Consider the following 12,343-nt stretch of genomic DNA (forward strand, 5'->3'; position numbering starts at 1 on the left):
GCCTGACTTCTATTATATGCAAACTTATGGAAACTATAATAAGATCCAAAATGGAAAATTACCTATATGGTAACAGGGTACTGGGAGACAGTCAACATGGTTTTAGGAAAGGGAGATCGTGTCTAACTAACTTGCTTGATTTTTTTGAGGATGCAACATCGATAATGGATAATTGCAAAGCATATGACATGGTTTATTTAGATTTCCAGAAAGCTTTTGACAAAGTCCCGCACAAAAGATTAATTCTCAAACTGAACGCAGTTGGGATTCAAGGAAACACATGTACATGGATTAGGGAGTGGTTAACATGTAGAAAACAGAAAGTACTGATTAGAGGAAAAACCTCAGAATGGAGTGTGGTAACCAGCGGTGTACCACAGGGATCAGTATTAGGTCCTCTGCTATTCCTAATCTACATTAATGATTTAGATTCTGGTATAGTAAGCAAACTTGTTAAATTTGCAGACGACACAAAAGTAGGAGGAGTGGCAAACACTGTTGCAGCAGCAAAGGTCATTCAAAATGATCTAGACAAGATTCAGAACTGGGCAGACACATGGCAAATGACATTTAATAGAGAAAAAAGTGTAAGGTACTGCACGCAGGAAATAAAAATGTACATTATAAATATCATATGGGAGATAATGAAATTGGAGAAGGAATCTATGAAAAAGACCTAGGAGTTTTTGTTGACTCAGAAATGTCTTCATCTAGACAATGTGGGGAAGCTATAAAAAAGGCTAACAAGATGCTCGGATACATTGTGAAAAGTGTTGAATTTAAATCAAGGGAAGTAATGTTAAAACTGTACAATGCACTTGTAAGACCTCATCTTGAATATTGTGTTCAGTTCTGGTCACCTCGCTATAAAAAAGATATTGCTGCTCTAGAAAGAGTGCAAAGAAGAGCGACCAGAATTATTCCGGGCTTAAAAGGCATGTCATATGCAGACAGGCTAAAAGAATTGAATCTGTTCAGTCTTGAACAAAGAAGACTACGTGGCGACCTAATTCAAGCATTCAAAATTCTAAAAGGTATTGACAGTGTCGACCCAAGGGACTTTTTCAGCCTGAAAAAAGAAACAAGGACCAGGGGTCACAAATGGAGTTTAGAAAAAGGGGCATTCAGAACAGAAAATAGGAGACACTTTTTTACACAGAGAATTGTGAGGGTCTGGAATCAACTCCCCAGTAATGTTGTTGAAGCTGACACCCTGGGATCCTTCAAGAAGCTGCTTGATGAGATTTTGGGATCAATAAGCTACTAACAACCAAACGAGCAAGATGGGCCGAATGGCCTCCTCTCGTTTGTAAACTTTCTTATGTTCTTATGTTCTTATTCTCTCATATTAGTGAATTAAATGGTACATTGAAATTTCGTTCTGTTCGATATTTTATTTTAAAACACTGAAACTCAAAATCAATTATTGTAAGGTGACATTGGTTTTATGTTGGGAAATATTTTTAAGAAAAATAAAAAAAACTGAAATATCTTGCTTGCATAAGTATTCAACCCCACACATTTGGTAGAGCCACCATTCGCTGCAATAAGAGCTTTAAGTCTTTTGGGGTAAGTATGTACCAGCTTTGCACACAGTGTCGGAGTGATTTTGGCCCATTCTTCTTGGCAGATTTGCTCCAGGTTGTTCAGGTTGGTTGGACGACGCCTGTGGACCTCAATTTTCAAATAGTACCAGAGATTCTCAATGGAATTGAGATCAGGACTTTGACTGGGCCACTGTAGGACATTCACCTTTTTGTTCTTGAGCCACTCCAATGTTGCTTTGGCCTTGTGCTTGGGATCATTGTCCTGCTGAAAGGTGAATTTCCTCCCAAGCTTCAGCTTTTTAGCAGACTGAAGCAGAATATTTTGCAGTATTTTCCTGTATTTTGCTCCATCCATTCTTCCTTCAATTGTAACAAGATGCCCAGTCCCTGCGATGAGAAGCATCCCCACATCATGGTGCTGCCACCACCATACTTCACTGTAGGGATGGTATGTCTTGAGGCATGGACAGTGTTAGGTTTGCGCCACACATAGCGCTTTGAGTTTTGGCCAAAAAGCTCTATCTTGGTCTCATCTGACCACAAAACCTTTTCCCACATCGCAGCTGGGTCACTCTCATGCTTTCTGGCAAACTCCAGACGTGCTTTCAGATGGTACTTTTTGAGTAATGGCTTCTTTCTTGCCACCCTCCCATACAGGCCAGTGTTATGCAGAGTCTTGATATAGTTGACTGGTGCACCATTACTCCACTCCCAGTCACTGAACTCTGCAGCTCCTTCAAAGTGATTGTTGGCCTCTCTGTGGCTTCTCTCACAAGTCTCCTTCTTGTCTGAGCGCTGAGTTTTGAGGGATGGCCTTTTCTTGGCAGTGCCTGGGTGGTGTGATGCAGCTTCCACTTCCTGATTATTGATCCAACTGTGCTCACTGGGATATCCAAACACTTGGATATTATTTTGTACTCTTTCCCTAATCTGTGCATTTGTATTACTTTATCTCTAACTTCTGTAGAATGCTCTTTGGTCTTCATTTTCCTTCAGATTCACAGCCTTACCAATGATCCTTCAACAGTAGGGTTTTTATCCAGGAAAGTAATTGTCCCTGACTTTGTGCAAGTGTACCTAGAAGAATTGATGCTGTTTTGAAGGCAAAGGGTGGTCACACCAAATATGGATTTGATGTAGATTTTTCTTCTGTTCACTCACTTTGCATTTAGTTAATTGATAAATCTAAACTATTAACATGTCTATTTTTGAAATCATTCTTACTTTACAGCATTTTTTCACACCTGCCTAAAACTTTTGCACAGTACTGTATATATAGACATACACACACACACACACAATAGATTGCGGGTGTCGGGGTCTAATACAAATCCGCTATATATCGAGGGTCATGATATAGCGAGAAACCCACAGAAAAACAAATAGGCTAATAACAAAAACCACTCCCTTGTTTTATTGGCAGGCGTCAGGATCCAGTATAAGTCCTCTCCACACCCGCTTTTTCTCATTTTAGTATAAAAAACGGTGCAACATTTTCATTCATACTGTGAAGGGTAATTGCTTCTCATCAACTTCAGTCTCCAATTAATTTCATGAGGTTTCCTCTCCTTTCTCAAATGCACAAACCCGCTGCATTGAAAGAATCCATTCTCAACACAGGAGGCTTGTTGCTAGGGAGCTGACATCACTTCCCTGTGACTTTTACTAGTGTATTGCTGCTGCCACAAGTTAACACCTCGTTGCCTAAAATAAAAACCACTTCAGCAAGTAGCTATTTAATTTGCTTTGTGTTACTGTGCAATACGCGTGTATATGATAACAGTATGATATTAATGCTTTGTTTTTAATTATTTTGTATATTTTAGTTTGTGACGTGCAGTACAAAATAAAACAACAGTAATTCTAAGTTAAATTATCTATGTATATTGCAGCTAAGGCATGCGCAGTTAGACTGTAAAAATGGTGAGCAAACTCCAGCACCGCAATATATCCGAATCCGCAGTATAGCGAGGGGCGGGTGTGAAAGTCTACACCCCTTTCGGAATTTTCACCTTTTCTTGCCTTATAGCCTGGAACTAAAATGCATTAAAATAGTTTTTTTTTTTCATTTATCTACACATCCTACCCCACAACTTCCAAGTGAAAAAATATTCTAGAAATTTGTAGAAAATTAATTAAAAATAAAAACTGAAATTGCAATAGCAATCGTAAATTAGCTCAGGTGTAACCAATCGCCTTCAAAATCACACACCAAGTTAAGTGGCCTCCACCTGTGTTAAATTGTAGTGATTCACATGATTTCAGGACAAATTCAGCAGTTCCTGTAGGTTCCCTCTGCTGGGTAGTGCATTTCAAAACAAAGACTCAACCATGAGCACCAAGGCGCTTTCAAAAGAACTCCAGGACAAAGTTGTTGAAAGGCACAGATCAGGGGATGGGTATAAAAAAATATAATATATATATATATATATATATATATATATATATATATATATATATATATATATATATATATATATATATATATATATATATATATATATATATATCTAAAGGCCTTGAATATTCCTTGGTGCACAATCAAGACGATTATTGGGAAGTGGAAGGTGTAAGGCACCACTAAGACCCTGTCTAGATCAGGCCATCCCTCCAAACTGGAGACTGATCAGAGAGGCTACCAAGAGGCCAATGGCAACTTTGCAAAAGGTACAGGCTTTTATGGCCAAGACTGGTCAAAGTGTGCATGTGACAACAATATCCCAAGCACTCCACACACCTGGCCTGTATGATAGGGTAGCAAGAAGTAAGCCATTACTCAAGAAAGCCCACCTTGAAATCGCATTTGAAGTATGCACAAAAACACTCAGGAGATTCTGTAGCCATGTGGCAAAAAGTTTTGTGGTCTGACAAAACTAAAATGGAACTTTTTGACCTAAATGCAGTGTTATGTTGGCCGCAAACCTAACACAGTGCATCACCCAAAGAACACCATCCCTACTGTGAAGCATGGTGGTGGCAGCATCATGTTATGGGGATGTTTCTCATCGGCAGGGACTGGGGCACTTGTCAGGATAGAAGGGAAAATGAATGGAGCAAAGTACAGAGAAGTCCTTGAGGAAAACCTGCTGCCCTCTGCAAGAAAGCTGAAACTGGGATGGAAGTTAATCTTTCAGCATGACAACGACCCAAAGCTACACTGGAGTGGCTAAGGAACAAAAAGGTCCTTGCGTGGCCCAGTCAGAGCCCCGACCTAAATCCAATCGAAAATTTGTGGCATTACTTGAAGATTGCTGTCCATCGACACTCCCTAAGGAACTTCACAGAGTTTGAACAGTTTTGTAAAGAAGAATGGTCAAATACTGCCAAATCTATGTGTGCAAAGTTGGTAGAGACCTATCCCAACAGACTCACAGCTGTAATTGCTGCCAAAGGTGCTTCTACCAAGTATTAACTCAGGGGGGTAGAGACTTATCCAATTATGATCTTTCAGTTTTGTATTTAATATATAATTTTTTTCTCAATAAAAACTTTTTTTCCCCTTAACAGTGTGGAGTATGCTGTGTAGATAAGTGGAAAAAATCCTCATTTAAATGCATGAAACTCTGAGGCAATGACAACAAAATGTGAAAAAAGTTCAAGGGGGTGTAGACTTTCTATAGGCACTGTATATATATATATATTAATCTCACATATCACAAAGAGCTCTTTTTAATTGCCATTCTTTAAACTGTTGTGAAACTTCTGGTGAGGAGGTAAATAAGTGCAAGGTATTTTTGCCATTTGTAGCGAATAAGAACATCTCATTTTTGTATCCGAATGTATGTCAAAAAATATTCGTTTGAATATTTGTCCCAGCACTAGATGAACGAGCATACGTGCATAATCCAAAGCGAGGACTCAGGAAACCCTTGCATTCTTCCATCTGTAGGGAACTGAAGGAACTGGAAAGTTGCAGTAGTTTATTATAAAACCCTTTCCCTCATGTAATCACCCCTTTCAGAAATACTTTCTTTATCCTGGATGTGTCTGATCCCACTGCATTAGTGGAATGGAAGAGATTTCCATTAGCTACACCATCTTGCCCCTGTGTGACCCAATTCTGGCACAGAGCACCATGCATGTGCATTGATATTGCATCTCGTTCTAGGAATACTCACGGATACAAATTCGTCAAAGCTGATCTTGCCGTCTTTGTCTTTGTCTCCTTCCGTCATCAGCTTCTGAATGATCTCCCGGACTTTATAGCCTGGCATTGGAAGGTTAGCCTCTTTGAAAAGTTCCTGGAGCTCATAGTCACACACAAAGCCATTTCCGTTGAGATCTGCAGTGAAACACAACACAGTTAGCAGTGTAGCAGTGTCAAGCCTGTACCCTTTATTTATTATATTCTAGCATGTATTTACCCGTGTAAAACAGTACCAAGACATGGTTCTCAGGTTACCATGTTTTTTCTTCCATAACTATGTAGAGTACCCAATGGTAGAATATGTACCACTACTAAGAATTGTAAAATACTAAATGCTGGAATATGTACAAATGCTAAGAAGAATTGTAAAATCGTTTCACGAATGTTTTTATGTTCTTTCTCAACATTTTCACTGAATTACTAAACCATTCTGCCCTTATTTCCCATGGTGAGCCATTTGCCAGACAGTGCTTGGTATATGGCCCCACAACCAAATGATATTCAACTAATTTTCATTGTCAGACCAATGCGTTTCAGTTTGTGGTTGTATATCACAGCCTGTCATTCCTATACCCTGAAACACTCACCATGGTCAGCAATGCAGCACGGTCAGCCCATGTCCAGAGCCACTCCAGTAAAGCAATTTAATAGTTCTGTATGTCAACAAGGCAATGCTCACCAACTTTCTCAAAAGCCTCTCGGAGTTCTTCAAGCTCGTCCTTTGAGATCTTGCCCGCCATCTCTCTCAAAAAGGTCCTGTGACGTGTTTCCAAAACTGAGAGTGATCCTGTGGAGAATGATGAGACTGTGAGCAGCAAGAAACAAAGCTTCACTCACTCTGCAGCAGCTGGCCTAATATTGGCTTTTCTTCCATTTATTTTCAAATCTTAAGATAAAAGTTTCCACTTGTATTACAATGCGTGTACATAAAAAAGAGAAGATTTACAAGCACCACACATTCATTTAAAACTATGACAAACACTTCAGCACTGTGCCTTCATCAGGGTTCAAAATATTAAAGGAAAACTCCATTGACGAGAATGTGGGGCTCACTGCCTTTGTGCTACACATGCTGTACAGTGTCAATCTGAAATCATAAGAACATAAGAAAGTTTACAAAACAAGAGGAGGCCATTCGGCCCATCTTGCTCGTTTGGTTGTTAGTAGCTTATTGATCCCAGAATCTCATCAAGCAGCTTCTTGAAGGATCCCAGGGTGTCCGCTTCAACAACATTACTGTGGAGTTGGTTCCAGACCCTCACAATTCTCTGTGTAAAAAAGTGCCTCCTATTTTCTGTTCTGAATGCCGCTTTGTCTAATCTCCATTTGTGACCCCTGGTCCCTGTTTCTTTTTTCAAACAGCCAGTTATAGAAACTAAACATTTCCTCTATTAAACAAAGTAGATATATACTATTTATTTCCAATTCATTATTGTTACACCGGATAATGTGTATAAATACATATGAACTTTAATTACATCTCTTACTTCAACAACCGGCTTACTTAATTAAAAGCCTATCATTCTTTCACATGAGCAAAGACTACTGTCATGCAAACCCATGAGTTGACTGTTTCAATAAGCCCTGTACCTAGGAATTCTCTCACATAAATAACTACCCGAGACAGAAACATAAACCCAGGAGATGAGCCGGCATGACAGTGACTGCCCCGACTCAACAGTGAAGCTCATACAAGTTGAACACGGTTGCTTATAGGGGCGTGAATTTCAAAATAAAACACATTTGAGAACAACGTGCACATATCCAATACCCACCTAGCAGTAGCTAGCACATTTTGCAAGTTGCTTTGCAAATTATTGAACATCATATTCTTTTGTCACTCATAATAATTCCACCCAGTATATATTCCGAGCACAGAGCATGCTGTATTTCGTAATACAGTAGTTAATTTGTGTTTGCCCACTGCATGCTGCTTTCATGTAGGTTACCACCCATGACTGCTATTCCACTTAATCCTGGCTGTCTCCATTGGGTATTTCACTCAGGCAGGAACAGACACTGAGGAAGTTACTGTTTATTATCGAGAGATTCACAAATGCAAATCAGCGGTGATCACATTCTGCATTTCTGTGGCCTCTGAGTCTTATTTCTCTAAAATACTGAGTGAGGCTGGATGCTAACTGAGAGCCTCGTAGTTTGACAGCTGGTAAAAAAATCACTATGAAACAGGACTGCAATAGTAAAAACCATATTACATAAATCACCCTTCTCCTTCAGGGGCTGATCAAATGATTTTCTTACAGCTCCTAGTATAGCTCTCGATTCTTGATGATTGAGGAAATGTATAAAAGGGTTCAATTAGCAGGAGCAGATTTTTCTCTTGCCTGTCATCAGGACTGGGGTCAATTCCTGTGTTTCAATTCAATTTCCTTTTTAAAATCAATTCCAATTCCAATTCCTTTTTAAAATCAATTAAATTTCCTTTTTAAAATCAAGACCATTTCCTTTTTTAAAATAAATTCCAATTTCATTTTAAAATCAATTCAATTTCCTTTTTAAAATCAATTCAATTCAATTCCTTTTTAAAATAAATTCCATTTCCTTTTTTAAAATCAATTCCAATTTCATTTTAAAATCAATTCAATTTCCTTTTTAAAATCAATTCCAATTCCTTTTTAAAATAAATTCCATTTCCTTTTTTAAAATCAATTCCAATTTCATTTTAAAATCAATTCCATTTCCTTTTTTTAAATCAATTCTATTGATGCTCTTATTTGAAATCATTCTCTTCCATTTATCGTACTTACTATGTACTCTTACTGGACTTTACTTGTATAAGCAAATATTTATTATATTATTTATTAAGTTAACTACCCTCAGTCAAACTCACTCTTAAATGTAATTACTTACTGTATTCTTTATTTTGATCTTATTTTCTATTGATTTTATTGTACTTTATAACTGCTCTTATCTGTAATGTGAAATTCATCAATGAGATATTGTATAATGTGGTACTTTGTAATGTGATACTTCGAAACAATTTTAGTTGTCCTGAATAAGGGTGTCTGCTAAGAACCCTGACAGACATTGATTAGCATGCAAATTCTAACAACGATTATTGATCATTATCAAGTTAAAATGCTTTTTAAAAAACAACAAAAAAAAATTCACAGTAACAGTTTAAAGGAACAACAAGTCCTCTTTTTATACAGCATGATATAAAAAAACTTATTCAAACAAATCCCGATGTTTTAAGACACGTTTGATAAATACACTGGCATTTAAATATAGCTCTCTCGAATTTTCATATGCCAGCCGTCATTGTTTTGTGTAAAATATGATGAATTTGCATTGTAAACATAACAGTAAATTAAGAAAAAAAACAATCCCACTGTTGAAAGGGAGAAAAAATACATTACACTATGGCCTATTCACATGGAAATAATTCTATTTTTTTTTTTTTTTTTTTTGCTGTTGAGGTTACAATTTATGAATTCAAAGCCCAGCTTCTGGTGCATGCAGCAGTCTCTGGCCAGTATGCTGTGGCTGCAGAGATGCACATCACTTTTTGCTGTCATATTTAATCAGAACTTTACATGACTTTGCATAGTCACTTAGATTTGCATTATCTTAAGTGAATACAACCATATGGACATTTTTCCAAACAGTACATTAGAGGTAGCCTACCCGTTCCTGCAATGGAACTTTCCACAGTGACACATTCTCTGGTTGATCATTTTGGTGTGGTTGTTGTTTTTTGTTGTTTACCATCTACTTTTTCTGGATGTTTGTTTTTCAGATGTACAGCGAAGTTGTATTTTCGTGACAGATAGTTTTGCATTTGCATATTGCACACACTGCCTTGTCCTTACTTGTAAAAGGTACACGTCTTGTCCTTTAGATTTTCCAGAACCGAAAATGCTCCCTAATATTAGTTTTGGTTGCTCCTGGATTTCTCACCAGCTCCTGTTCCGATACCATGATGCAGACAGACACGTGAGAAGCAGGTTACGCCTGGTATTTAACCAGAAACAAACAAACAAAAACAAAAAAACCTTTTTCTGAAACAGCAGCATGTAATGTTAAATAGTGTTAGTTTGGCTCAAGACAGATGGCTGCAGTTGGGACTGATTTTAAACAAAATAACGTATAAAATAAATTAATAAAAGCAGGTTACTCTTGATCTCTGCATCATCATCCTGTATTTGTTCACAGACGAATATTCTCAATAACTTTTAGAAGCAACAACACAGATTACGTTCTTGACAGCAAGTTAATATATACAAGACAAGTTTTTAATTTCATGGAATATTCGATTTCATTAAAATGTTATCGATTTGTTATCGTGGGGTCCCACTCGATAGATAATTCTAATATTACCATTATTGCTACAACCCTAATAATAATAAAATTTACTTTTTTAAACCAATTCCAATTCCTTCTAGGTTCTTGCTAAGAGTCGAATGAATCGAGTACTGGTACTCAGGTAAGATAACAAATTTTAAAAACAACACCATCAGACCGAGAGTACATTCATTTATAGGATCATTTTCATCATCAACACCACTAGCGGCCAATGCAAGCAACGTCTACTGCTCGCTATGTATAACCTACGCTGGAGACGTTACATAATTAAAAACTTTCTGAAGCATCTGTGAGCGCTAAAAGCATTATCAGTCCATAATGCATTACATTTGCGTAACAACAGTATTGTTGAAAACTAATTTATACTTACTTTGGAGCCAAGGTGCACACTTCTTACCAGTCCTTATATTAGTGAATCTACTCCTGAATTATACAGGCATGTAAAACAAGAGGTCATGCAAGAGCCACAGAGGGTAGCATTCACCTACAGTATCTGGTTTCAAATGAATCTCTTTTAGAAAACTCCTTTTTTAAACATGTCAGATTCTGAATTTCTTGCAAAACTGATCAACTGGCTACTGAAGTGGAACAGCGAAGATGGAGAGTCCGGGTTTACCCAGTGGAGGTGGGTTGTCGAGGATTTATGGTACACTCCACAACCCGGTTTCTCAGAGACATCGGATTCAGTGGTCAAGAGTTGCAATGCATAATGAAGAACTTCTCTGAAGCAGCAGAGGGGAGCAGCAACTGGCTCTGGTTGAGATGAAAAGATTCTGGTTGGGGACCTCAAGCATCGTAGAAAGAAACCAACGTCGATGTAAAGGGAGGGAAGTAAGCTGGGCTTAGCTGAGTGGGGGATGGGGGGGGGTGATGCTGGGATGCCAGAATCACTGTTGAGCCCTCTTGAGGTGTCGTGGGCTAGTCGACAAAACACCAAGGATGGAAGGTGCCCATTTGAAGACCCCAGAGAAGTACCGTAGTCAGCTCAGTCCAGACGGTTGACAAGCTGATGCACTAGGGAGGGGAGGCCGCACTGTGGTTGATCCTTGGAGCCAGCATTGCAGCCGTTGTGTGTGCTGATGCGCCAGGGAGGCAAAATAGGCAGATCCCTGAAGCCAGCATTACACTTCAGCCATCTACATCAGATGGAAGGAAACGCAGATGGAGTCCAATATCTGCATGAAGTTTTAACACCTACTCTCTCACATTTGTTTCCAAAAGCTGTGCAGTTGTGTAGCTTTATTTTGGTATTATTATTAATTTTTTATAATTTTTTTTAGATTTAGCCGTGTAGTTTAACTGGTTCACTAAATTCAAGATACACAAAATCCGCGCGACCCCTCCTCACCACAACACATTTATAACAGACTTGAGGAAATGTTTCTTTCAATGCAGTTTGGAACACAGCAATTGTCAGTAACATATTAAAAGAGTAAAACTATAATACTTCGAGTTACTGAAATATGAAAATAGTTTAAAAAACAAAAAGCTTCTGCCATTTTTCCCCCCACCTTTTCAGCTGCTGATGTGCAGGGGTTTTAGTTTGTTGAAAAATAAATAAATACATACATATATTATAGTATTGTATACGTATGTTAATGTCAGACATTCACAAATAATAATATTATATTAATATTATAATAATAATAATAATAATAATAATAATAATATATATAGGATAGCCTAATATCATATGTAAGCATTTTATCTGTGTAATTATAAACTTATGTCATTCTTCATGTTCTAATAGTTTCAAATCAAGCATGTCCAATAAATAACTTGTATTGCTTCTGTTCAAATCAAGTTAAAAAGCGTAATACTTTTTATTTTCCAAAGTAGCGTTCAAATCCAAAAAAAACTATGTACAGACGGTAAATGACAAACTAGGTTATCAAAACAAATTATTATTATTAATAATAATAATAAATAAATAAATAAATAAATAAAATTGGAATACAGTTTAAAACAAACATTTTAGCTAGGAAAAGCTTCTAAACAGTAAACGTTACTTTTTTCTTTTGTTTATTTATTTAATTTTTATCCCAATTTAAATAATCCCTCAAAGTTGAAGAAGTTTCAAATAGGAGTATGTATGTCTCTCTCCTGGCAGCCCCTTCTGGGTTTTTTTGTAACCAACAGAAGATTGGCCTTTGCTACAGCTAGCCAATCAGAAGTGATAGGGTTGGCTGTAAACATTCCCTAGTTCTGGGGTCAGCTATCCCTGGAAACAAGGTGACAAGTGAACCAAAGCACCAGCCGAGTGAAGTCTTTAGCAACGCACCACAATCAGATTATTACTGCATTTCAAATACATAAATAAAAT

General features: G+C 37.6%; 1 protein-coding gene across 2 annotated transcripts in view; it reads right to left on the minus strand.

The window, feature by feature from the left end:
- The window catches only part of LOC121318630 (plastin-3-like), a 61,396-nt gene that overhangs the window by 47,577 nt on the left and 1,476 nt on the right, over positions 1-12,343 (minus strand). For both annotated transcript variants that reach the window (XM_041255515.1, XM_041255514.1), the window contains exons 2-3: positions 6,374-6,481; positions 5,666-5,829 (exon numbers count right to left, since the gene is read on the minus strand). In XM_041255515.1, coding sequence (XP_041111449.1) covers positions 5,666-5,829; positions 6,374-6,434 — 225 coding nt within the window. In that variant the 5' untranslated portion in view covers positions 6,435-6,481. The remainder of the gene's footprint in view (positions 1-5,665; positions 5,830-6,373; positions 6,482-12,343) is intronic.

Source organism: Polyodon spathula, chromosome 7 (genome assembly GCF_017654505.1).
Source record: "Polyodon spathula isolate WHYD16114869_AA chromosome 7, ASM1765450v1, whole genome shotgun sequence".
NCBI lineage: Eukaryota > Metazoa > Chordata > Actinopteri > Acipenseriformes > Polyodontidae > Polyodon > Polyodon spathula.